This window comes from Lepidochelys kempii, chromosome 20 (assembly GCF_965140285.1).
Source record: "Lepidochelys kempii isolate rLepKem1 chromosome 20, rLepKem1.hap1, whole genome shotgun sequence".
NCBI classification, from domain to species: Eukaryota; Metazoa; Chordata; order Testudines; family Cheloniidae; genus Lepidochelys; species Lepidochelys kempii.
The window spans coordinates 6,380,995-6,403,709 of record NC_136399.1 but is presented as its reverse complement, the minus strand read 5'-3'; the positions used below and the strand labels follow the sequence as shown (position 1 = coordinate 6,403,709).

The 22,715-nt window shown below is 61.5% G+C and overlaps 1 protein-coding gene across 8 annotated transcripts in view; it reads left to right on the top strand.

Annotated features, from left to right (window-relative positions):
* TNS2 (tensin 2) overlaps positions 1-16,617 on the top strand; it is a 52,879-nt gene extending 36,262 nt beyond the window's left edge. For 7 of the 8 annotated variants that reach the window (XM_073318431.2, XM_073318429.2, XM_073318434.2 and 4 more), the window contains 22 exons: positions 240-290; positions 471-593; positions 809-873; positions 1,461-1,544; positions 1,696-1,874; positions 2,448-2,508; positions 2,600-2,675; positions 3,134-3,263; positions 3,697-3,762; positions 4,159-4,275; positions 5,929-7,350; positions 7,630-7,786; positions 8,268-9,127; positions 9,637-9,723; positions 10,537-10,668; positions 11,053-11,145; positions 11,633-11,710; positions 12,349-12,426; positions 12,874-13,042; positions 13,412-13,480; positions 14,369-14,398; positions 15,282-16,617. In XM_073318431.2, the coding sequence (XP_073174532.2) occupies positions 240-290; positions 471-593; positions 809-873; positions 1,461-1,544; positions 1,696-1,874; positions 2,448-2,508; positions 2,600-2,675; positions 3,134-3,263; positions 3,697-3,762; positions 4,159-4,275; positions 5,929-7,350; positions 7,630-7,786; positions 8,268-9,127; positions 9,637-9,723; positions 10,537-10,668; positions 11,053-11,145; positions 11,633-11,710; positions 12,349-12,426; positions 12,874-13,042; positions 13,412-13,480; positions 14,369-14,398; positions 15,282-15,423 (4,269 nt within the window). In that variant the 3' untranslated portion in view covers positions 15,424-16,617. The remainder of the gene's footprint in view (positions 1-239; positions 291-470; positions 594-808; positions 874-1,460; positions 1,545-1,695; positions 1,875-2,447; positions 2,509-2,599; positions 2,676-3,133; positions 3,264-3,696; positions 3,763-4,158; positions 4,276-5,928; positions 7,351-7,629; positions 7,787-8,267; positions 9,128-9,636; positions 9,724-10,536; positions 10,669-11,052; positions 11,146-11,632; positions 11,711-12,348; positions 12,427-12,873; positions 13,043-13,411; positions 13,481-14,368; positions 14,399-15,281) is intronic. The other variant, XM_073318432.2, reaches the window with a different exon arrangement.
* The last annotated feature ends 6,098 nt before the right edge of the window (positions 16,618-22,715 follow it).

The following is a 22,715-nucleotide window of genomic DNA, read 5'->3' as shown; positions in this document are numbered from 1 at the left end:
GGGCTCTAGTGGTTAGAGCAGGGGAGGATGGGAGCCAGGACTCCTGGGTTCTATCCCAGTTCTGGGCGGGGAGTGGGCTCTAGTGGTTAGAGCAGGGGAGGATGGGAGCCAGGACTCCTGGGTTCTATCCCAGCTCTGGGCGGGGAGGGGGCTCTAGTGGTTAGAGCAGGGGAGGATGGGAGCAGGGGGAGGATACAGTCGCGGTCCGGCAGCCAATGAGCTCGCTCTCTGCCTTGCAGCTTTTCAACCTGTCCGAGAAGCGCCATGATATCAGCAGGCTGAACCCCAAGGTGAGAGGGGAGGGGCACCCCACGTCCTTCGGGAGATCCCTGGGTTCTCCCAGGGAAGGGCACCATTTCCAGGGAGGGGGCAGCGGGACCCCACTCTCTAGCTCTGAGTTGGCCCTTCCCAGCTGGCTGTGTTGGGGGTGGGAGGAGGAATCTAACTGCTTGCACCCCAACGTGGCGCAGGTTCAGGATTTCGGCTGGCCGGACATGCACGCGCCCCCCCTGGACAAGATCTGCTCCATCTGCAAAGCCATGGAGACCTGGCTGAACTCGGACCCCCAGCACGTCGTGGTGCTGCATTGCAAGGTGAGGGGGCAGGGTGGAGCTGGGGGGCAGGCGGGGGGCTGGGGAGGGGCACAGCGAGGAATGGGGGGAGGTTGGGGCGGGCAGTGCCCCTGACCCATGGCGGGGTCATGCTGCTTTGGGGGTTGGGCTGCAGCAGGGACCCCACCCTGCAGGGCCCTGGCAGTGCTGGGGGGGTTGGGGGGGACGCCGGCCCTGACGCTCTCGCTCCGCTGCAGGGGAACAAGGGCAAGACGGGCGTCATCGTGGCCGCCTATATGCACTACAGCAAGATCTCTGCTAGGTACGGAGTGGGGGGGCTGTGAGCTTCCCTCCCGGCTGACCCCCCATCCCTTGGCGTGTGCTCGTCCCCTTCCCCTATTTCCGGCCCCGCCCTGGCTGCTTCCCCTTGGCCCAGCCCCACTGCCCCAGGGCAGTTACCTCCCACCCCCAACTGTTCCCCCCAACCCCCAGAGCTGTTCCCCTCCCCACTCCCCCCAGCCTTCCCCCCCTGCCCTGTCTGTTCCCCCCACCCCCCAGGGCTCTTCCCCTCCCCACTCCCACCCCCTCCACCCAGCCTCCCCCGCCTCCCCACCCTGGCTCTTCCCCCCACCTCCCCGCCACTCCCACCCAGCCTCCCCCCAAGCCTGGCTGTTCCCCCCACCCCCCAGGGCTCTTCCCCTCCCCACTCCCACCCCCTCCACCAATACCCCCCCCCCGGCCCTGGCTGTTCCCCCCACCCCCCAGGGCAGTTCCCCACACCTTTCTTCCTTCCCTCACACTCCTCTGCTCCCCTCTCTCCCCTCCCCTGGAGCAGAGTCAGGCCCCGAGCCCAGGGGTCGCTCTGGCGGCCGGGGGCTCCCGCGCTGACCCCTGTGCTCTCCCCCGCAGCGCGGACCAGGCCCTTGGCACTCTGACCATGCGGAAATTCTGCGAGGACAAAGTGGCCGCGTCCCTGCAGCCATCCCAGAAAAGGTGAGGTGGGGGCGAGAGGCGGAGGAGGGGGATGTGGTGACCATTCAGGGACAGGGGAGGGTCCCCACTGGCTGGCCCCTCCCCCCCCGCCCGCTCCAGTGCGGGGAGGGCCAGGACCCTGGGGCTGAGCTGTCCCCCCTGAACCCCCCAGGTACATCAAGTACTTCAGCGGGCTGCTGTCGGGCACCATCAAGATGAATAGCAACACCCTGTTCCTGCACCACGTCCTCATTCCCGCCATCCCCAGCTTCGAGGCCAGCGGAGGTGAGTGCCAGGGGGCACACGCAGACTCCGGCCCCGGGTGCGTGCCGACGCTCCCACGTGCAACAGGTGGGCACCCATGCAGGTGGAATCAGCCACCGTGCGCAAAGCAAGCGCACGCGTGTGGGTGAGCCTGCCATCGTGTGCAAAATGTGCACGCTCACACTCGCACGCACAAGTGAGTACGCATGTGTGAACCTGCAGACCCGTGCACAACGTGTATGCTGGCGTGCACGCCAACCCAACGGGTGCGTGCAAATGAGCACTCGTCAACTTGCTGCTGTGTGCCAAATGGGCACACGTGCACACACGCGCGCCCATCGGCATGTGCACGATGGGCACGCTCACGCGGGTGCGAATGTGCTGGGGTGTGCAAAACGGGCACGCTCACATGCCCAAACCTGCAGGCGTGTGCAAAGTGGGCCCGCGTTGCATCGTGCACCCCCAGGAGTCCCGGGGCACAGACGCGTGTGAACCAGCTGTTCGGGCCTGCACGCATGGGTGTGGCATTGCACCCTCGCCAGGGAGCTCATGCCCCTGTGTCCTGAGCCAGTTACGAGGGCTCCCTGCCAGACTGGCTCAGCCCTTGGCTGAAGCAGCCTGCCCCCTTACCCTCTGCCCCCTCTCCCCATCCCGCCCTAGGCTACCAGCCCTTCCTGAAGATCTACCAGTCCATGCAGCTCGTCTACACCTCGGGGATCTAGTGAGTATGAGGCACCTGCTGCTTGGGAGCTGCTGGGCCCGTCCCCCAACGCTCTGACCCCAGCCCCGTGTTTCTCTGCCCTCCCTTGCAGCAGCGTCCCGGGCCCCGGCCCCCAGAAGCTGTGTGTCACCCTGGAGCCAGCCCTGCTGCTGAAAGGGGACGTGATGGTGAGTACGGCCAGCTCCAGGAAGGGGGGAGGCTCTGCCGGGTAAGGAGTGGGCACAAAGTCCAGAGCCCATCACCACCAGCTCTGAGCCCGGGCTCAGCGGGCTGCTAGCAACAGAGCAGGAGGAACTGGGGGGCTGAGGCTCGGTTGCCTGCCAGACAGCTCTGCAAGGCAGGCAACAGGTGTGAGCCTGGGGCTGTGCACACCCAGGATGGGGGGGGTGCCAGTGTGCACAAATGGGGGGTGAGTGTGCCCGTGTGTGTGCGTGCGAGCGTGGGGGTGTCAGCGTGCACGATGGGTGTGTATGAGTGTGCCTCTGTTTGCAGATGGGGCGATCCATGTGTGTGTGTGCACAGACGTGGGTGTGCATGGGGGGCTGTGGGCGTGTCCGTGGGTTTGCATGTGCCCGGGGGGGGGCCCCCACGGCAGGGCTGATTCCACCTTCACCTCCCCCGCCAGGTGAAGTGCTACCACAAGCAGACTTGCAGCTCTGACCGGGACGTGGTTTTCCGCATCCAATTCCACACGTGCACCATCCACGGCACCCAGCTCTGGTTCGGGAAGGATGAGCTGGACGAGGCCTGGCAAGGTGAGCAGGGCAGGGGGCGGTACCATGGGCAGGCTCCAAACGGGGCGTCAGCATGCAGCTCAGAACCCTGTACGCACCTCGTGGCAGTGACCTGCCCTGCCCCAATACCTGGGACCCCTCTGCTCCCCCTGGCCCCCTCATACCCAGGAACCTCTGCTCTCCTTGGCCCCCTCGTACCTGGGACCCCTGTGCTTCCCCTGCCCCCTCGTACCTGGGACCCCGGGATCCCCCCTGCCCCCTTGTACCTAGGACCCCTCTTCTTCCCCTGCCCCCTCATACCCAGGACCCCTGGCTCCCTTTTGCCCCCTCGTGCCTGGGACCCCTCTGCTCCCCCTGCCCCCTCATGCCTGGGACCTCCCACCCCCTCTTGCTGTACCCTCAGCCAAAAGCTCCTCTGTTCACCGTGTGCTACGCTCTCCTTTCTTCTCCCCAGACGAGCGCTTCCCCTTTGAAGCCAGCGTGGAGTTCGTCTTCTCTTCTGGCCCTGAGAAGATGAAAGGTGAGGGGCTGGCAGGCAGGGAGGGGGGAAAGTTCCCCTGCACAGTGGTAGCACCCCCTAAGCCTCCCCCACCCTGCTGCGCTGAGCCAAGCTCGCCCAGGAATCCCCTGCCCCCTGGGCCAAGCCGGTAGGACACCCCCCACCCCCCCCCAGCGAGCCAGGATTGACACCTCCAAGCCAGAAGTCCCATTGCCCTGAGCCAGGCTGGGAGGACCCCCCGAACCAGGAGATCCCCCCCAGCTGGTGGGAGCCCCCCAACAGCCAGGAGACCCCCCACCCCCTTCAGCTAGGCTGCTCTCAGCCCAGTCCCTCACTGAGGGAGCAGCCCACAAAGGGCCCATTTCCCAGCTGGAGGGCTGCCTCAGCCCGTGGCCCTCACCAGTTCTCTCCCCTCAGGCCTGGAGACCTTTCGGAACAGCCCATCCATCACAGTGGATTATAACATCTCCGATCCCATGGTGCGCTGGGACTCCTACGAGAACTTCAACCTGCACCACGAGGACAGCCTGGAAGGTACGTCTGGGCACCGGCAGGGCCTGGGCACAGCCACCCCCAGCCACCCGCTCCCGTATGCCACAGGAGTGACTGGCCAGGGCAGTGGGGCCACCCATAGAGAACAATGTGACTACGGGGCTGGTTGGAAGTCAGGACACCTGGCTTCTCTTCTCAGCTCAGCCGCTGCCCTGGGACCTTGGCCAAGCTGCTGCCCCTCTCTCTGCCTCAGTTTCCCCTCCTGCCCTTTGTCTCTTCAGACTGTGAGGAGGGAGATGGTTTTCCTGTCCCACGAATATTTTCCAGAGTTTCAAAAATGTTCCTCTCCCAAATCAGGACGAAAAGTCAAAACCTCCAAAAACATGACCCAAAAAACTGGGGAAAATATGTCAGTTTGGGTCACTGGGTCAATGTTTTGTTTTGATCACTTGGAACCATTTTGGTTCAATTTTGACCTTTCTTCCTCTCCCCCGCCCCGCAATGTTTTTTCACTCTAATGAGCCAAAATTGCAGCACAAAAAGTCATTACGAACTGGGAAACTGGAACGTTTTCTTTCGAAATTGTCAAAACTTTTTTCCAGACACAGCTCGAACTGGGGGACTTGCCGCCCCTGCCCTGGCTTCACAAACCATTTCTGCTAAATCAGCATTTGTCTTCACGAATTCCCCCCCCACACACACCCATGCCGGTTTGTCAGTAAATGCACGACTGGCTCTAATGGCGATCGCTTTGGGGCCAGCTGCTTGTGACATATGTACAGCGCCTACCGCAGGGAGAGAAGGGGCAGCAGCAAAACCCACCCCTGAAGCAAGAGCCAGTGTTTGTGTAGGACCTACAGTTTTGTAGAGAGAGATTCCAAACCAAGGGGAGTGAATTGATAAAGGGATTGACATGAGGATCTGTGATGGCTTCTCTGATTGGGGGAGGGTTTGGGGGGCTGGGGCGGGGGCAGAAAATGAATGTCTTAAACCACCAGGGGATTTGTGGGAAAGTAATGGTTCCGGGATATTTGGTCATTGGCAGGAAGGGTTGTTCCTGGGGTCTAGCACCCCCTGGTGGAACGAGTCTAAGTGAATTTCTGAAGTCGTGCATGTGTGTCTGTGAGGACACGTGTGTGTTCATGTCTGTATGTGCCTCTTTGGGTTGCGTCTCTGTCTGTGTGTGTGTGTGTGTGTGACTTTACGTGTGTGTAACTTTTTTCTGGGGGAGGCTCTCTCTGTTCATGAAGTTGTGGTGGGTTTCGTTTTGTGGTTGTCAGTGAGATTTTCAAAGGTATGAATGGAAGTTAGGGGGTGTGTGTGTGTCCCTGCTGCCCCTGTCAGCGGAGATGAGCCCTGCATAGTGTGTGTGGGGGTCCCTGCTGCCCCCTGCTGGAGGGGATGAGACCTCCTCCGTGTGTGTGTGTCCCTGCTGCCCCCTGCTGGAGGGGATGAGACCTCCTCCGTGTGTGTGTGTCCCTGCTGCCCCCTGCTGGAGGGGATGAGACCTCCCCCGTGTGTGTGTGTCCCTGCTGCCCCCTGCTGGCGAGGATGAGCCCTCCTGTGTGCGTGTGTGCTGCCCCCTGCTGGCAGGGACGAACCCCACGCTGCTGGCCGATCACACGTCCTGGCATCCCTGTGCGGTCGGTGCCCGAGGACAGCCCTGACTGGGCCCTGCTGTCTGCTCCCCCACAGACATGTCCCACACCCGCGGCCCCATCGACGGCAGCCTCTACGCCAAGATCAAGAAGAGGCGGAACCTGAGCGGCTTCTCCGGCGGCGGCAGCGGGAGCCCGGCCAGTGCCGACTCCACCCAGCAGGGCAGCCGCTTCCTCTCCGTCAGCAGTGACTCGGGCCACTCCTCCATGCTGGCCGAACCCTCCCCTCCCGCCAAGCCGCTGCCCACGCCGGCCGAGAGGGAGGAGCTGGACAGGCTGCTCGGGGGCTTCGGGGTCAAGGCCAGGCCGGAGACCCCCAAACAACAGAGCGGGGCATCCCCGCACCGGGAGCTGGGGGGATGCCCGCCCAGCAACGGGGCCAGGGACAGGGAGACGGCCATCTTGGAAGACGAGCTGGTGGAAATGAGCCCCTTCGGGCCTCTGGCGTACCCCAGCCGGCGCCCCGGCCTGACCCGCCACTGCTCCTGCCGCCTGGGCTACCGCTCGCAGAGCTGCCCGGGCGCCCACAGCCCCGAGAGGCTGCCCAATGGCGCCTACTACAGGCCAGAGGGCACCTTGGAGCGCCGGCGCCTGGTCTACAGCACCAATGGGGTCCACTTGCACCCCACCGAGGGCTACCCCTGCCTGCCGCAGGAGACCGGGCCGGGGGAGAAACGGCGGGTGTATCGCTCCCTCTCCGAGGGCCTGCAGCCCCTCGCCCACCCCTACGCCTACGAGCTGCCCCACAGCCCCGGTAAGCGGGAGGACCTGGCCTACAAGCCGCCCAGCTACCGGGAGGTGCTGATCCTGGAGGAGGAGCCCGCGTGCGGCTTGGAGCTGTGCCCGTGCCAGGACTGCCAGGAGAAGGTTCACGAGGAAGCCGGCCTGCCCCCCACCACCGCCTTCTACGGCCTGCACCTGGGCAGCCGCGAGCCCGAGGAGTGGGCCCATGAGCGTGCCAAGTCCCCCCTGTCCCGGTCAGGGCACCCCGGCCAGTCCCTGCCCCTGCTGATGCCGGCCGCCTACAGCCAGCGTACCCGGGGGCATCACGAGGTCTTTGAGTTCGAGCCCGCCCATGCCAAGATGCCGGCGCACTTCGGCCACAGCTACCTGGCACAGCCCATGCCCGGCGCCCATCAGAAGGGCCACAAGGGCATGGAGCAGAGCCTGGAGCCCTTCCACTACCGCTATGGCCCACCCTACCCCGCCCTGCTGCCCCACGGCGCCTATGCCTGTGGCCCCCCCACCCATTGCCCCCAGCCACCCTTCTACGGCCGGTCCCCAGCCAGGCCCTGCGCCTCCCCCCCGGACACGCCGGGCTACCACTCGCCCCCATCCAGCTCGGCGTCCCCTGTCAGCTCAGCCTACCCGGCCTCCAGGAAGCAAAGCTACGAGCCCCAGTCCCTGGAGACAGGCCAGGGCTATCCACGCCCGGGGCACCAGGACCAGACGCCTGCCGGTGAGTCCCTAATATGGCATGGCACTGGCTACCAGGCCTGGGGACTGGCTAGTGGCCCTGGGGGGAGAGGGCTGATGTGTGACTAATGGAGGGATGGGTAATCTTGCCAACAGCCACGCAGGGGAGAGGACTGATGGTGGCTAAAAGGGGGTGGTGGGTGGCTTATAGCTGTGGGGGGAGCGGGCTGGTATGTGGCCGATGGGGAGGGGGGAAATCTGGCTGACAGCCAGGAGGGTGGGGGGCATGGCCTGCCTTTCACGCTGGCTGCTCTCCCCCCAGAGATGCAGGGCCCTGGGGATGAGGCACCCTGGCGAGACGCCCCTGGCTCCCTGCGCCAGCCCCCCTGGGAGGCTCACGCCGCCTGCCCCACGCCCCCCGAGCTGTCAGGCCCTCCAACTCCTCTGCACACCAGCAGCCCGGTGCAGAGCAAAGACAGGTGCGTGCCACCCACTGTGCAGGGCAGGGGGTGGTTATGGAGTCACCCATGCAGCAGAGACCCAGAGATCCCAGGGTGGGCGCAGCAAGGCCCAGTGGCAGAGGGGTCCTAGGGCCAGAAGCAGTCTCCCCACACACACACACTCAAAGGAGACCAGCTCCCCTGTCAGTTGCCAGGCCCCCAACACCCCTTGGGAGTGATAGGTTCATGCCCCCGGTGCCAGGGCACTGCTCCCCCTGCACCAGCTGTGCCAGGGTCGAAGCTCCCTGCCCCTGGCCAGGGGACAGTCGTCCCCACTAGGAACAGCCTCTTGGGGTCCCCCGGGGAAGCACCAGCTTGTGCCCTGCTGCCCTGGCACAAGCTTCTGTCTGCCCTTTGTGGGCCCTTGGCCCCAGTGTTGCGGGTTGTACTGTGCCCTGCCCCTCATGTGCTGGCTGGTGCCTAGGGTGATACTGAGTGTGCCCCCTCTGTGATTCCACAGCCCAGCGATGCCCAAAGGCAGCACCCCGGCTGCCAGCCTGCAGGAGAGCTCGGCATGCTCCAGCCCCGAGGACACAGCCCCACCCAGCGACAAGAGAACCCCAGAGATGAGCTTAGTCCTGCCAGGGGCCACGCCCAGCCCCACACAGCCCCCTTCTCCAACACAGGCCTGTGCCCACGGAGCCACCTCCAGGGCCCAGTCCAATGGGCCGGCCCCAAGGCAGCCCTGTCTCCGAGCCCACAGTCCCGCCAGCCCGCCCCAGGGCACCGGCCTATCCAGGGTGAACCCGGGAGACAGCCCGCGTCACCTGAATGGCCCCAGCTACCCAGCTGTCTCCCCTGATTCATCCCCCAGCAATGGGACCCCAGCGCATCCGCTGCCTCCTGGCATGGACAGGCTGGACCAACGCAGCCCCCCGACCGCGCCCATCCACAGCCCGGCCTGTGCCAGCTGCAGAGCGACAGCTACGCTCAGGAACCCAGCCCCCTACAACGGGCACCTGCATAGTGACAGAGCCGAGCTGGCCCCGGGCACCCTGGCCCGCTGCCCCAACGGCAGCCCCCTCCCGAGCCCCATCAGCGTGCAGGTCCCAGCCCCCTACTGCCCCTCCGACCTGCAGTGCTCCCCGACCCCTGCCTTCCCCATCACCACAGCCTACTACTCGGGCGGGGAGAGGAGCCCGCTGCCCCCGGGCTCCCCCAGCCAGGGCCACGCCTGCGATTCACTGCAGCAGCCGCCGTTGCCTGAGAAGCGCCACACACCAGCGGCTGGCAGCTGGGAGAGGAGCTCACCCCCAGGACGGGGCACCGGGACAGGCCACCACGTCACCTTCGCGCCCGACACCGCCAGGCCAGACCCAGGTGGGAGATAGGCTCCGCTGCGGGGATGGGAGGACGGCACCAGGGTCCTTTCATAGTCCGCCAGCCCAGGCAGTGAGGGTCTGAGCTGCCCCACAGCCAGCATTTCTGCCCCGATCCCTACAGCGCCCCCTGCTGGGAGCGGCCAGGCAGAGTATCTGGGAACTCCCGCTACAGCCAGCACTCCTGCCCCGATCCCTACAGCGCCCCCTGCTGGGAGAGGCCGGGCAGTGTATCTGGGAACTCCTGCTATGGCCAGTGCTCCTGCCCCGATCCCTACAAAGCCCCTGCTGGGAGAGGCCAGGCAGAGTAGCTGGGAACTCCCACTATGGCCAGCGCTCCTGCCCCACTCCCTACAGCGCCCCCTGCTGGGAGAGGCTGAGCTGGAAGCAATGACGGAAGGTGAGATACTCCCCCCCCCCAGTTTAGTAGGTTCCCCCTTGAAACGTGAGCAAGGGTTTCTTTCACCGGCATCCCCGTCCGGCTCACCGGGGGCCGCTGTTCCCTTTCAGACACGCAGCCGGAGAGCCACAGCAACGTCAAATTTGTCCAGGATACGTCCAAGTTTTGGTATAAACCCAACCTGTCCCGGGACCAAGGTACAGTGTGCTGGGGGGGGGCCGGGGGAGCGGGGCTTACCTTGATTCAGTTCACACACGGGTTGGTTAGAATTTAGCAGCAGCCATGTGATATATTTTTAAGTAGGGAAAATCTTTCCCTAGACCTGCACTCCTTCTCCAGGCTGCACTCAGCTTCCAGAGCTGGGACTAGAACCCAGAGGGCCAAATGCCACCTGCTCTAACCACTAGACCCCACTCCCATCAGAACCCAGGCGTCCTGACAGCTGCCACCCTGCTCTAACCACTAGACCCCACTCCCATCAGAACCCAGGCGTCCTGACAGCTGCCACCCTGCTCTAACCACTAGACCCCACTCCCATCAGAACCCTACAGTTGGCGATAGAACCCAGTAGTCTTGGCTGTCAGCCTCGCCCCTCCCGACCCCCAAACCTAACTAGAAGGCCGCACACCCCTCCCATATAGAACCATCCAGGACACCAGGGGCATCCTCAGAGCTCGGCTGTCCAGTCACCCCAGTCAGTCTGTATGGAGGGGCAGGCTGGGACATGCAGCCCGAATTCCATCCCGGCCAGGGCCATGCAGCGGGCACCATCTGGGCATGAACCCCTGTGGGGCAGGAGGCAGCTTCCCCCCTGAATGGCACCCCACCTGCACCACGGGGCTTGGCTGCTACAGGGCTAGGGGACTCGTGGGGGGGTGCCGTGGTTCTCTCCACAGATCCTCCCTCGTGGGCAATGTAGGCAAGGCGACAGCTGGCAGAGGAGCGGGCAGGGTGACGGCTGACACAGGAAGCTCAAACAGGCTCTTCCCTTTGTCGTCCCCCTCGAGCAGCCATCGCCCTGCTGAAGGACAAGGAGCCCGGCTGCTTCCTCATCCGCGACAGCAACTCCTTCCAAGGTGCCTACGGGCTGGCTCTGAAAGTGGCGACGCCCCCGGCCAACTGCCTCACCCTCCCTTCCAAAGGTAAGGCGCAGACACCCCTGGCTGAGCCCCACAGCAGGAACCGATGACCATTACCCCCAGGTTGTAGGTGGGGAAACTGAGGCACAGACTCTGGGGCAGGAAGCTGGGAAGAGAACCCAGGAGTCCTGGCTCCTGGGCTCGTTCCTGCTCAAACTACTAGAGCCCGTTCCCTTCCCAGAGCCAGGAACAGAACCCTGGAGTCCTGACTGCCAACCCCCTCCCCTACCCTACTAGCCCTTCCATTGCCCTTTGGGAGCTGGTGCCCACCCCATTGCCAGGGTACTCCCAGCCCCACCGGCACCAAGGAGGAGGCAGGGCGTGGGGCTTGGGGAGGGGCGGCGGGTCTGCAGCGAGGGTCTCTCACCTGGCTGGGTCCCTGCCCAGGTGACCCCATGGAGCAGCTGGTGCGTCACTTCCTGATTGAGACAGGCCCCAAGGGGGTGAAGATCAAGGGCTGCCAGAATGAACCCTATTTCGGTGAGTGATGGGGGTGGGGGACCCCCACTCATGTCCTTCAACTCCCCGGCCCTTGGCTGCCAGCCCTTGGCATGTCGACCACTGAGCGATCGGCACCCGCAGCAGGGGGCATCTTGCCACCCCAGCCCATTCCAGGCACGGAGCTTGGCCTTGGGTCTCCTGCAAAGACGCCAGCTTGTCCCTCACCCCAGCCGCCGCTTGGGGCTTCTGCCCCCCGCCCCTTCGCTGCCTGCAGGGGGGAGTCTGGGGTGCAGTGGCGGGGAGAGGGGAGGGGCAGCAGGCTGGACCTGCTTCGGGGTCTTGGAGGGGGTGAAAGCAGAAGGACATCAGAGCTCGGGCGTTGGGTAGCAAAGGGCATCGAGGAAGGGGGCCAGGGTGGGTGCATGGGGAAGAGGGCTGGGTGGGGGCAGGTGCCAGAGGAGCCGCTGATTGTGGGCCCGGGGAAGGGGCTGGGGCAGGGGAAGCTGATTGTGCGTGTGCCCTACAGGAAGCCTGCCCGCCCTGGTCTCGCAGCACTCCATCACCCCCATCTCTCTGCCCTGCAAGCTCCGGATCCCCAGCAGAGGTGGGTACCCAGGGAGGGGGCACCCCCAGCCCCGGCTCTGGAGACCTCTCAGCCCCAGGGGCCCGTGGCGATGGTCCCATCTGACACTGCTGCAGAACATGCTCTGCACACACCCACTCGGGCACCCAGGGAGGGGGCAGCACCCTTCCCCGCACCTCCCGCCCTGCACCCCTCTGTCAGCAGAGAGGGAGGCCCTGCCCTGACTGCGTTCTCCCACAAGGGGGCGCTACCCACAGGTTTGAATCCCGCCTGCATCCCTCAGCCCTGGCCGAGGCGGTTCCTGGCTGCTTGGACAAGGCCACAAGCCCAGGGCCCCTCTGCTCCATGAGGGCAGCACCCAGATCCCCCCCGAAACAAGGGCTTGTTTTGCTGTTAGCAGGCCAGATCCCCACCACCCACACTGACACGAACTCAGGCCGCACAGACAGGTGAACCCAGGAGTCCTGTCCCCAGGGCATGGCCCCTGGCAGAGCTGGGAATGGAATCCAGGAGTCCTGACTCCCAGCACTAGCCCCGCCCCCCTGCTCTAACCACTAGCCCCCCCATGCCCCTCCCAGAGCTGGGAATGGAACCCAGGAGTCCTGGTTGCTTGCTGCAGCCACTAGCCCACACTGCCTCTGCATCCCTCTCTCGTTCAGATCCCATGGAGGAGACCCCGGACATGGCCATTCCCACCAACGTGAGCACGGCGGCTGATTTGTTGAAGCAGGGTGCGGGTAGGTCAGACGGGCCGAGCAGGGTGGGCGGTCCCAGCACCCCCTTGGGGCTGGGAGCCGGCTGCGGTGGCATGGGGGCAGTAGGGATCACATGGGTAAAGTTGGGGGGTCTTGGGAGATGCCCACCCACACCCACTGGCTACTCAGCAAAGAGCCAGCCCAGGCCAGGCCCAGCTTCATGGCCACCCTCTCTGGCAGCGCAGGGCGGCCTGGCTGGGAGACCTGGACTGGGGTGGGAGGGTCTCTCCGTTGGGGTCTGCAGAGGGGGGTCTGGTGGGTCACAGAGAGTTGGGGGTGGGTTTTGGGGCCAGCTGACTCCCCAGTCAGACCTGTGGGGGGCCCCAGCCCGGCTCCCCCCGGCTGGGGCATGGTGCTGAGGCCAGGGGCTGGGGGGAACAAGGCCCCTGGGGGCTGCCCCCCGGTGCTGACGGCTCGTCCCTTGTCCAGCCTGCAGCGTGCTCTACCTCAGCTCGGTGGAGACGGAGTCGCTGACGGGCCCCCAGGCCGTGGCCAAGGCGGCCGCCAGCACCCTGAGTTGCAGCCCCCGCCCGCCCGCCTGCCTCGTGCACTTCAAGGTCTCGACCCAGGGCATCACCCTGACAGACAATCAGAGGAAGTAAGTGTCTCCCCTGCCACGTGGGCAGGCACCGTGCCCCCCTCCTAGGGGGCAGTCCCATTGGGCAGGCACACGCTGTCCCCCTCCTGCCCTGATCTGTAAGGGGAGACCCCCAGGTTCTGCCCAGGCCCCAACCCTGCCCTCTCTGGGGCATCCCTTCCACCCTCTGCCTACCGTGGAGCATCCCAGGCCCCACCCCCCACCTACGGCGGGCATCACCTGTCCAGGCTCTGCCCTGTAATGCAAATACCCCTCCCCCCCATCCCCTCGCTGCCCCTTCTCCCGTCCTCGTGCTGGGGGGCTGACCCTGCCCCGGGCCACCTGCCCAGCACCCTGCACTGACACCCAGCCATTGGCTTGATCCAACAGGCTGTTCTTCCGGCGCCATTACCCTGTGACCAGCATCACCTTCTGCAGCACGGACCCACAGGACAGGAGGTATCGGACACGTCCACACCCAAACAGTGGGTGCCAGGAGCTCCCACACAGCCTGCGCTCCTGCCCTGCTCCCCACAGCGCCCCCTGCTGGGAGAGGCCAGGACTGGAGTAGCCAGGCGCTCCTCCGATGGCCTGCACGCCTGCCCCGCTCCCCACAGCGCCCCCTGCTGGGAGAGGCCAGGACTGGAGTAGCCAGGCGCTCCCCCGATGGCCTGCACTCCTGTCCCGCTCCCCACAGCACCCCCTGCTGAGAGAGGCCGGGACTGGAGTAGCCGGGCGCTCCCCCGATGGCCTGCGCTCCTGCCCCGCTCCCCACAGCGCCCCCTGCTGGGAGAGGCAGGAACTGGAGTAGCCAGGCGCTCCCCCGACGGCCTACACTCCTGCCCCACTCCCCACAGCGCCCCCTGCTGGGAGAGGCCGGGACTGGAGTAGCCGGGAATTCCCTCCCACGCCCAGCCCTCCTGCCCCACTCCCCACAGCACCCCCTGCTAGGAGAGGCCGGGACTGGAGTAGCCGGGCGCTCCCCCACAGCCTGCGCTCCTGCTGGGAGAGGCTGGGACTGGAGTAGCCGGGCGCTCCCTTACAGCCTGCGCTCCTGCCCCGCTCCCCACAGCGTCCCCTGCAGAGAGGCCGGGACTGGAGTAGCCGGGTGCTCCTCCAATGGCCCGCGCTCCTGCCCCGCTCCCCACAGCACCCCCTGCTGGGGGTCACTGGGACTACAGTAGCCAGGAGTTCCCCCCCCATGGCCAGCCCTCCTGCCCCGCTCCCCACAGAGCCCCATGCTGGGAGTCTGGCGTCAACGGGTGCTCCCCCTAGCATCGGTGTCCCTTGGAGCAAATATCATTTTCCCTGCTGAGCGACAAGGGCTGTTTGTTTGTTTAACTGCAGGTGGACGAATCCGGACGGCACCACCTCCAAGTGAGTGCAGGGAGGGGCCGGGCCAGCGCTGCAGCCAAAGCCCACTCACGCCACGGGGCTGCCCTGGTGTAGAATCAGAGACCCTGTGACCTGCACAGCCCTCCCCCAGGGACCCCTGCACAGCCAGGACAGACAGACCCTCCCCCAGGGACCCCTGCACGGCCAGGACAGACAGAGCCTCCCCCAGGGACCCCTGCACGGCCGGGACCGACAGAGCCTCCCCCAGGGACCCCTGCATGGCTGGGACAGAGCCTTCCCCCAGGGACCCCTGCACGGCCAGGGCTGACAGACCCTCCCCCAGGGACCCCTGCACGGCCAGGACAGACAGAGCCTCCCCCAGGGACCCCTGCACGCCCGGGACCGACAGAGCCTCCCCGCAGGGACCCCTGCACGGCTGGGACAGAGCCTCCCCCAGGGACCCCTGCACAGCCGGGACAGACAGACCCTCCCACAGGGACCCCAGCACAGCTGAGATTAAAAACCCTTCCCCAGGGAACTCCTCCACCCTGTCCAGTAACCTGCAGGGCTCTGCTCTGGGGCTGGCCTTTCTGTTTGTCCCATGGATGCGCTTGCTTGTAGCATCCTTATGATTTCACCCTGTTTCCCCCAGGGTGGACATCGCAGGTCTGGGGTGGGCGCAGCAGGGCTGGGGTCAGCAGGGCCACAGTGGGTGCAATGAGGCTGGGATCAGTGGGGCCGGGGTGGGCACAGCAGGGCTGGGGTGGGTGCAGTGGGGCTGGAGTGGCACCATGGGGTCAGGTTTGACCCAGTGGGGCAAGGTCAGCGCCACGGGGTCAGGTCAGCGCCGTGCGGGAGGCCGGGTCAGCGCCGGGGAAGCTGGCTTGCCGGCCGGCTCGCTCCAGTTTCGTCTCCTCCCTCGCAGGCTCTTCGGCTTTGTGGCTAAGAAGCAGGGCAGCCCCTGCGAGAACGTCTGCCACCTCTTCGCCGAGCTCGACCCTGAGCAGCCGGCCTTGGCCATCGTCAACTTCATCACCAAGGTCATGCTGGGGACGCACCGGAAATGAGCGAGGCTGGGGGAGAGAGACGTGGGCGCTGGCCTTCGCCCACGGCCCGCAGAGAGATGCCAGCCCTGCCCCTTCCCCCCCCCGCCGCCCTCCCCGGCCAGCGCCCAGCCACGCAGGGGACAGCGGCTCCCAGCGGGGGCAGGGGCTGGCCTGCGGGTGCGGCCCACCCATCTGCTGACCCTCACACAGGCCTGATCCCTCTCTCCCGTCAGTTGGGATGGGGAGGGGGGGTTTCTCATCTAGCCCTTCCCCCCCCCCAGCTCAAAGCTTTAACCCTCTCAGAGCCACCAAAAACCAAAGGCACCTTCCTAACGGGGGGGCCCGGTTCGGTCTCACACCCTGTGGTGGCATAGCAGAGGTTAATGCTCAGGGCTGTGGAAGGGGGTGGCCTCGGGGGGTGCAGGGTCACTGGAGACAGTGGGGGGCATGGAAGAGGTGGGCAGCCAGGGGCTGGGCCATTGCCAAGGGGACGAGGGATCCTGGAGGGGGAAGTGTGTGAGAAGCTGTAAGTGCTGAAGGAGCAGGGGGCAGGAAGGCCAGGGCCCACCCCAGGGTGCCTGGCCCTGCCTGGGGTTGCCGGGCGCCGAGGGAGTGGGAGGGACAAGTTCATGCTCCCGGCCTGATCGGTGCGGGCACTTGGCTTTGACAGGATTCAAGAGCAGAGCCAGCGTGGTCTAGGGGGTTAAAGGAGGAGTGGGGCTGGCGCTCAGGACTCCTGGGTTCTAGTCCCAGCTCATGGAGGGGTGTGGGACCTAGAGCGGGGGCGGGGCTGGGTGCTAGGGCTCCTGGATTCTATCCCCAAGGCCCCCGCCCAGCAGCGGGAGAGTTAGCAAGTGCAACGTCAGCCCCAATGCGAGGGGGCGGTTGTTTCGCGGGGGGCCAGCTGCCTACGGGGGCGGGCTGCTCCCTCAGCCGAGACCCCGCCAGCGCAGGCAGGGCCGACTCTGGCCCTGCTGCCCGAGAGCACCAGCGCCTTGGGGGGAGAGGCAGCTGGGGCCCAGCCAACGCCCCACAGCCGCTGCTTCGCCATCTGCCTCCAGTGCGGAGGAAGGGCTGCAGCCGGCCGCTGCCGAAGGCCTCGCTCCGTGGGGGGGGGCGATTTAATTAAGAGAAGAGATCTATTTTTGTCTAATAAAGAATTTATATGACCTCCAGGCAGAGGCGTCTCTCTGCCGTCTACTGGGGGGAGTGGAACGTGGGGCCTTAGCCAGCCGCGTCTTTTTTTCTCCTTTGTACAAATTTCGACGGAAGCTCTCGGATCCCACTTGTAACTGCCCTAGAACAACCTGCCGGGGGAAAATACGCCCCCCCGCCAGTGCCTCCCAGCTGGCGCCAGGCGTCTGCCCCGCTGTGTAGCCCGGCTCACTGCTCTGGGCAAGCTGCCTCCAGGCCCATCTTTGCGCCTACCGGGCCGAGCCGAGCCTGGAATTTGGGAAAGGGGCTGAGGGGAGTGAGAGACCCAGCCCCTTGTCGGATCGGAGCAGCAAGGGAGAACTCAGCCAGCAAGCGGGAAGGGAGGGAGGGAGAAGGAGCTCCCGTGGGGGCTGGGTCCAGATGGTGCAATGACTCCCGGGATCAAAGGACCAGCCCCCTCCCAGTGCCAGGTTTGCTGCTTTGACCAGACATTTAAAAACCAAACCAAACCGCTCCCCAGCTCCACTCCAGGGGAGGGTGGGGGGAGAATGAGCCACCCATGACAGATGTTAGCCACACTGCGTAATGCACGCCTGGAAGATACAAGCCTGATGAGCCATGATGGAGAAGATAGAATAGCCCCCTTCCTCCTTGCCCCTGTCCATCCAGAGCTGCCAGCTGGCTTTGCTAAAAGTTAACTGGGAGGAAACCAGTGAGATGGATATGAGAGAGAACGCAGCCATACTGGGTCAGCCCAATGGGCCAGCCAACCCAGTGGGAACGCACAGACCAGGCAGCCAGCGAGTGGTCTGTCCCCAGTCATCCACTCCCAGCTTCTGATGGCGAGAGGTTTAGGGATACCCAGAACACGGGGCTGTGTTCCTCACCATCTTGGCTCATAGCCATTGAAGGACCTATCCTCCATCAACTTATCTCATTCGGTTTTGAACCATGTTGTAGTTTTGGCCTTCACAACATCCTCTGACAAGGAGTTCCACAGATTGACTGTGTGTTGTGTGAAGAAGTACTTCCTTTTGTTTGTTTTAGACCTGCTGCCTGCTACATCTCATTGGGTGAGCCCCAGTTCTTGTGTTATGGGGCAGGGTAAATAACACCTCCTTAGACACTTTCTCCTCACCAGGTATGATTTTATAGCTTTCTATCATAGATACCCCCTTCCCCAACCCTGCCCCATTCAGCTCTTCTCAGCAATCCCAGCCTTTTGAACCGCTTCTCATCTGGAAGTTTTCTTGCCCTTCTCTGTACCTTTTCCAATTTGAATATCTCTTGTTTGAGACCAGGCAAGCAGACCTGCACGCAGTATTCAAGGTGTGGGTGAACAATGGATTTATATAGTGGCATTAGGATATTTACTGTCTTAGGATTTATTGTTTCCATTTAACTAGCCTCTTTGTCTTGGTGTAGTCCCTCCTTTGGAAGTTAAATGCTACCAGGGTGGGCGTCTTTGGCATTTCCCCCTGCACAAGGGTATTACATTGAATTATTGTCACTGTTACCAAGTGGTTCGGCTCCTCTCACCTCCTGGGCGAGACCCCGGGCTCGCTTAGGACAAAAATCAAGAAGTGCCTCTTCCCTTGTGGGTTCCAGAACTAGCTGCTCCAAGAGGCAGCCATTAGCCCTGCCTAGAAATTTTATCCCAGCCAGAGGTGAAGTTCCCAGTCAGTCCAAGTTGAAATCCCTCCTTATTACTTATTCTTTCCTATCCTTTTTGGAGACTATTGCAGCAATTCTCAAACTTCATGACCTCCCTTCTGACAACAAAAACTACTAAACGACCCCAGGAGGGAAGATCGAAGACTGAGCCCCACTGCCTTGGGCAAGGGGGCCAAAGCTGAAGGCCAAGGGCTTCTGCCCTGGGCAGGGGGCATGTAACCTTAGCCCTGGCCAGTGGGGCTTCAGACTTGCTGGGGCCCAGAGCCAACACCAGCCTTAGTGACCCCATTAAAATAGGGTCACAAACCCACTTTGGAGTCACGACCCACAGTTTGAGAACCCCTGGACTACGGCATTCCCTCTTTAATAAATTCATCCTTCAGGGCTGTCTCTGCTGGAATGGTGTGCTCCTCTGCTCCTTTTGGCCTTCCCCCAGCCTTTAGTTTAAAAATAAATAAATAAATCCTCTACAACCTTTTCAATTTTTGATGCCAGCAGTCTGGTTCCATGCTGGTTTGGGTGGAGCCCATCCCCCTTGTATGAGCTCTTCCTTTCTCCAAAGGTTCCCCAGTTCCTAATAAATCTAATCTCTCCTGCCTACACCATTCACGCATTAAGACTTACCGTTCTGCCTGGCTTCCTCGCTCTGCCCGTGGAACTGGAAGCATTACAGAGGAATGGTCATCAGTAAGGTTCAGAGTTAACATGGTGAGCAGAGAGATGAGGGCCTGAGTCTGGAGGGAGCCCAGACGTCCTCACCCCACCCCCCTCCACTGCATCTGTCTAAAACAGCAGCACAAGCCAAAGGTATGGGCCGTGTCCCGCTCAGCATCAGCCGGAGGCCTCTTCTTTCCAGTCAGCAGCGGACCACCTCCTGCTGCATCACTGGCTATTGCACCTAGCTGGGCTCCCAGGCTGGAACTAGCGTTGGCCAGGCCCCGACTCTTGCTCCTGACAAGCAGCATGAAGGAGCCACAACTGGTGCTGGGTGCAGGAGAGCGGCAGCCACCCCGCAACAAGGCAGCGCCTGCCCTGAGCAAAGCCAGAGCGGCCCACACGGCAGAGGAACTCACCGCAGCGGGCGTTCACAACCCAGGCTGGAGGGTCCACGTTACCCAACATGGGGAGGTAAAAACCAGAGCAGTGGACCGACTGGCAGAGGTGCCCCCTACCCATTGCTGGCACAGGCCCAGGCAGCTGCCCCGCCTTGGGGAAATCCAGTCACTTCTCCAGCTGCTGCTACAGCTGTAAGGGGCAACTGGACAATGCCCCACCCAGGGTCATTGTTCCTTGCTAGGGTCTCTATTGGGCGGTTACACTGCAGGATGCAGCAATTACGGGGGGGGGGGTGTCTTGGAGCAGCCTGATTTGGACGGGACCCTGGTTTAAGGCATGTTCTAGTAGCCTGGGGAAGGAGGAGAAGCCCAAGAGGCAGCCAGCCTGGCTCCAAGGCCAGGGCAACGTGCCCCCAGTACAGCTGGCACTGAGAATGCCAGCTGGGGGGCAGAGGCAAAGCCAGGACCAGGCAGGGCAGCGAATCAGCCGCCACACTCAGCAGGATCCTCAACAGGGCAGGGAAAAAACCATTTTTTTTAAACAATTTAAAAAAAATGGATTTTTGTAACGTAAATCCACTTTATTTTGTACTTTTTTTCCTTTTTAAAATTATACTTGAATTTCATACAAAATATGTGAAGGCCTAAACGACTTATCATCCCTTCAAACACTGAAATCAAAAATAAATATGCTGAATCCGTGAGCCTCTTGCAAAAACTTGGAGTCAAAGGCAGCTTGTCTACATAAAGAAAGGATGTAACTGGGGCGGGGGGGGAGGGGCTTTATAAATGTGGCACAACAGGTCATGGATGCACAGGAGTAAGGGCTTGTTTTGTTGAATGAAAATCCATTTGCTGTGCAGTTTGATGTGCTTAATGAAATTCCAGTTACCATCCTAATGCAGCTTGACACACAAAGTGAAATATATCATTCACCATTTTCTAACACACTAAAAATGTGGTTAATAATCGGACAATATTAAGCTACATACCTGCTAACTCACATGTATATAGTGTCCCGATGTGTAGAAAGAATAGCAAACATGGCAGGCGGCCAGCTTGGCTTAACAGTGAAATCCTCGCTGAGCTTAAACACAAAAAAGAAGCTTACAAGAAGTGGAAGATTGGACAAATGACCAGGGATGAGTATAAAAATATTGCTCAGGCATGCAGGAGTGAAATCAGGAAGGCCAAATCACACCTGGAGTTGCAGCTAGCAAGAGATGTTAAGAGTAACAGAAAAGTTTTCTTCAGGTATGTTAGCAACAAGAAGGTCATCAAGGAAAGTGTGGGCCCCTTAATGAATGAGGGAGGCAACCTAGTGACAGAGGATGTGGAAAAAGCTAATGTACTCAATGTTTTTTTTGGCTCTGTCTTCACGAACAAGGTCAGCTCCCAGACTACTGCACTGGGGAGCACAGCATGGGGAGGAGGTGACCAGCCCTCTGTGGAGAAAGAAGTGGTTCGGGACTATTTAGAAAAGCTGGACGAGCACAAGTCCATGGGGCCAGATGCATTGCATCCGAGGGTGCTAACGGAGTTGGCGGATGTGATTGCAGAGCCATTGGCCATTATCTTTGAAAACTCATGGCGATCGGGGAAAGTCCCGGACGACTGGAAAAAGGCTAATGTTGTGCCCATCTTTAAAAAAGGGAAGGAGGAGGTTCCTGGGAACTACAGGCCAATCAGCCTCACCTCAGTCCCTGGAAAAATCATGGAGCAGGTCCTCAAGGAATCAATTCTGAAGCACTTAGAGGAGAGGAAAGTGATCAGGAACAGTCAGCATGGATTCACCAAGGCCAAGTCATGCCTGACTCATCTAATTGCCTTCTATGACGAGATAACTGGCTCTGTGGATGAAGGGAAAGCAGTGGATGTGGTGTTCCTTGACTTTAGCAAAGCTTTTGACACGGTCTCCCACAGTATTCTTGCTCGCAAATTAAAGAAGTATGGGCTGGATGAACGCACTACAAGGTGGGTAGAAAGTTGGCTAGATTGTCGGGCTCAACGGGTAGCGATCAATGGCTCCATGTCTAGTTGGCAGCCGGTGTCAAGTGGAGTGCCCCAAGGGTCCGTCCTGGGACCGGTTTTGTTCAATATCTTCATTAATGATCTGGAAGATGGTGTGGATTGCACCCTCAGCAAATTTGCAGATGACACTAAACTGGGAGGAGAGGAAGATACACTGGAGGATAGGGATAGGATACAGAGGGACCTAGACAAATTGGAGGATTGGGCCAAAAGAAATCTGATGAGGTTCAACAAGGACAAGTGCAGAGTCCTGCACTTAGGACGGAAGAATCCCATGCACCACTACAGACTAGGGACCGAATGGCTCGGCAGCAGTTCTGCAGAAAAGGACCTAGGAGTTACAGTGGACGAGAAGCTGGATATGAGTCAACAGTGTGCCCTTGTTGCCAAGAAGGCCAATGGCATTTTGGGATGTATAAGTAGGGGCATTGCCAGCAGATCGAGGGACGTGATCATTCCCCTCTATTCGACAGTGGTGAGGCCTCATCTGGAGTACTGTGTCCAGTTTTGGGCCCCACACTACAAGGATGTGGAAAAATTGGAGAGAGTCCAGCAGAGGGCAACAAAAATGATTAGGGGACTGGAACACATGACTTACGAGGAGAGGCTGAGGGAACTGGGATTGTTTAGTCTACAGAAGAGAAGAATGAGGGGGGATTTGATAGCTGCTTTCAACTACCTGAAAGAGGGTTCCAAAGAGGATGGATCTACACTATTCTCAGTGGTAGCAGATGACAGGACAAGGAGTAATGGTCTCAAGTTGCAGTGGGGGAGGTTTAGATTGGATATTAGGAAAAACTTTTTCACTGGGAGGGTGGTGAAACACTGGAATGCGTTACCTAGGGAAGTGGTGGAATCTCCTTCCTTAGAAGTTTTAAGGTCAGGCTTGACAAAGCCCTGGCTGGGATGATTTAATTGGGGATCAGTCCTGCTTTGAGCAGGGGGTTGGATTAGATGACCTCCCGAGGTCCCTTCCAACCCTGATATTCTATGATTCTATGATTCCCCACCCAGCTCACCAAAAGATGGACCAAATTTAGCGTCAAGGCTCCATTCAGCTGTAACTTAACCCGCTTTAAGGGTTATACAAACCACAGCGAATGCACCTTTCTTTAACAAGTAACCAAATCACACAAGGAGAAGCTGATTCAAATTGATGGTTTACACTAAGGCTTGGTGATTTAAATCAGGATTTAAACCGCTGATTTAAATCGATCCGCCCTGATCCTCAACCCGCCATCCCACAGCCCAGCTGCCTGCCACGGATCCCTGCTGCCCACGGGGCCAGCCACAGGGCAGCACCAACCAGGACAAAAGATGCCAGGAGCCGGATACAGATAAATATGGAAACTCCATCTTTATTGAGTGTGTATAAAGATCTCAGTATGTACAGACGTG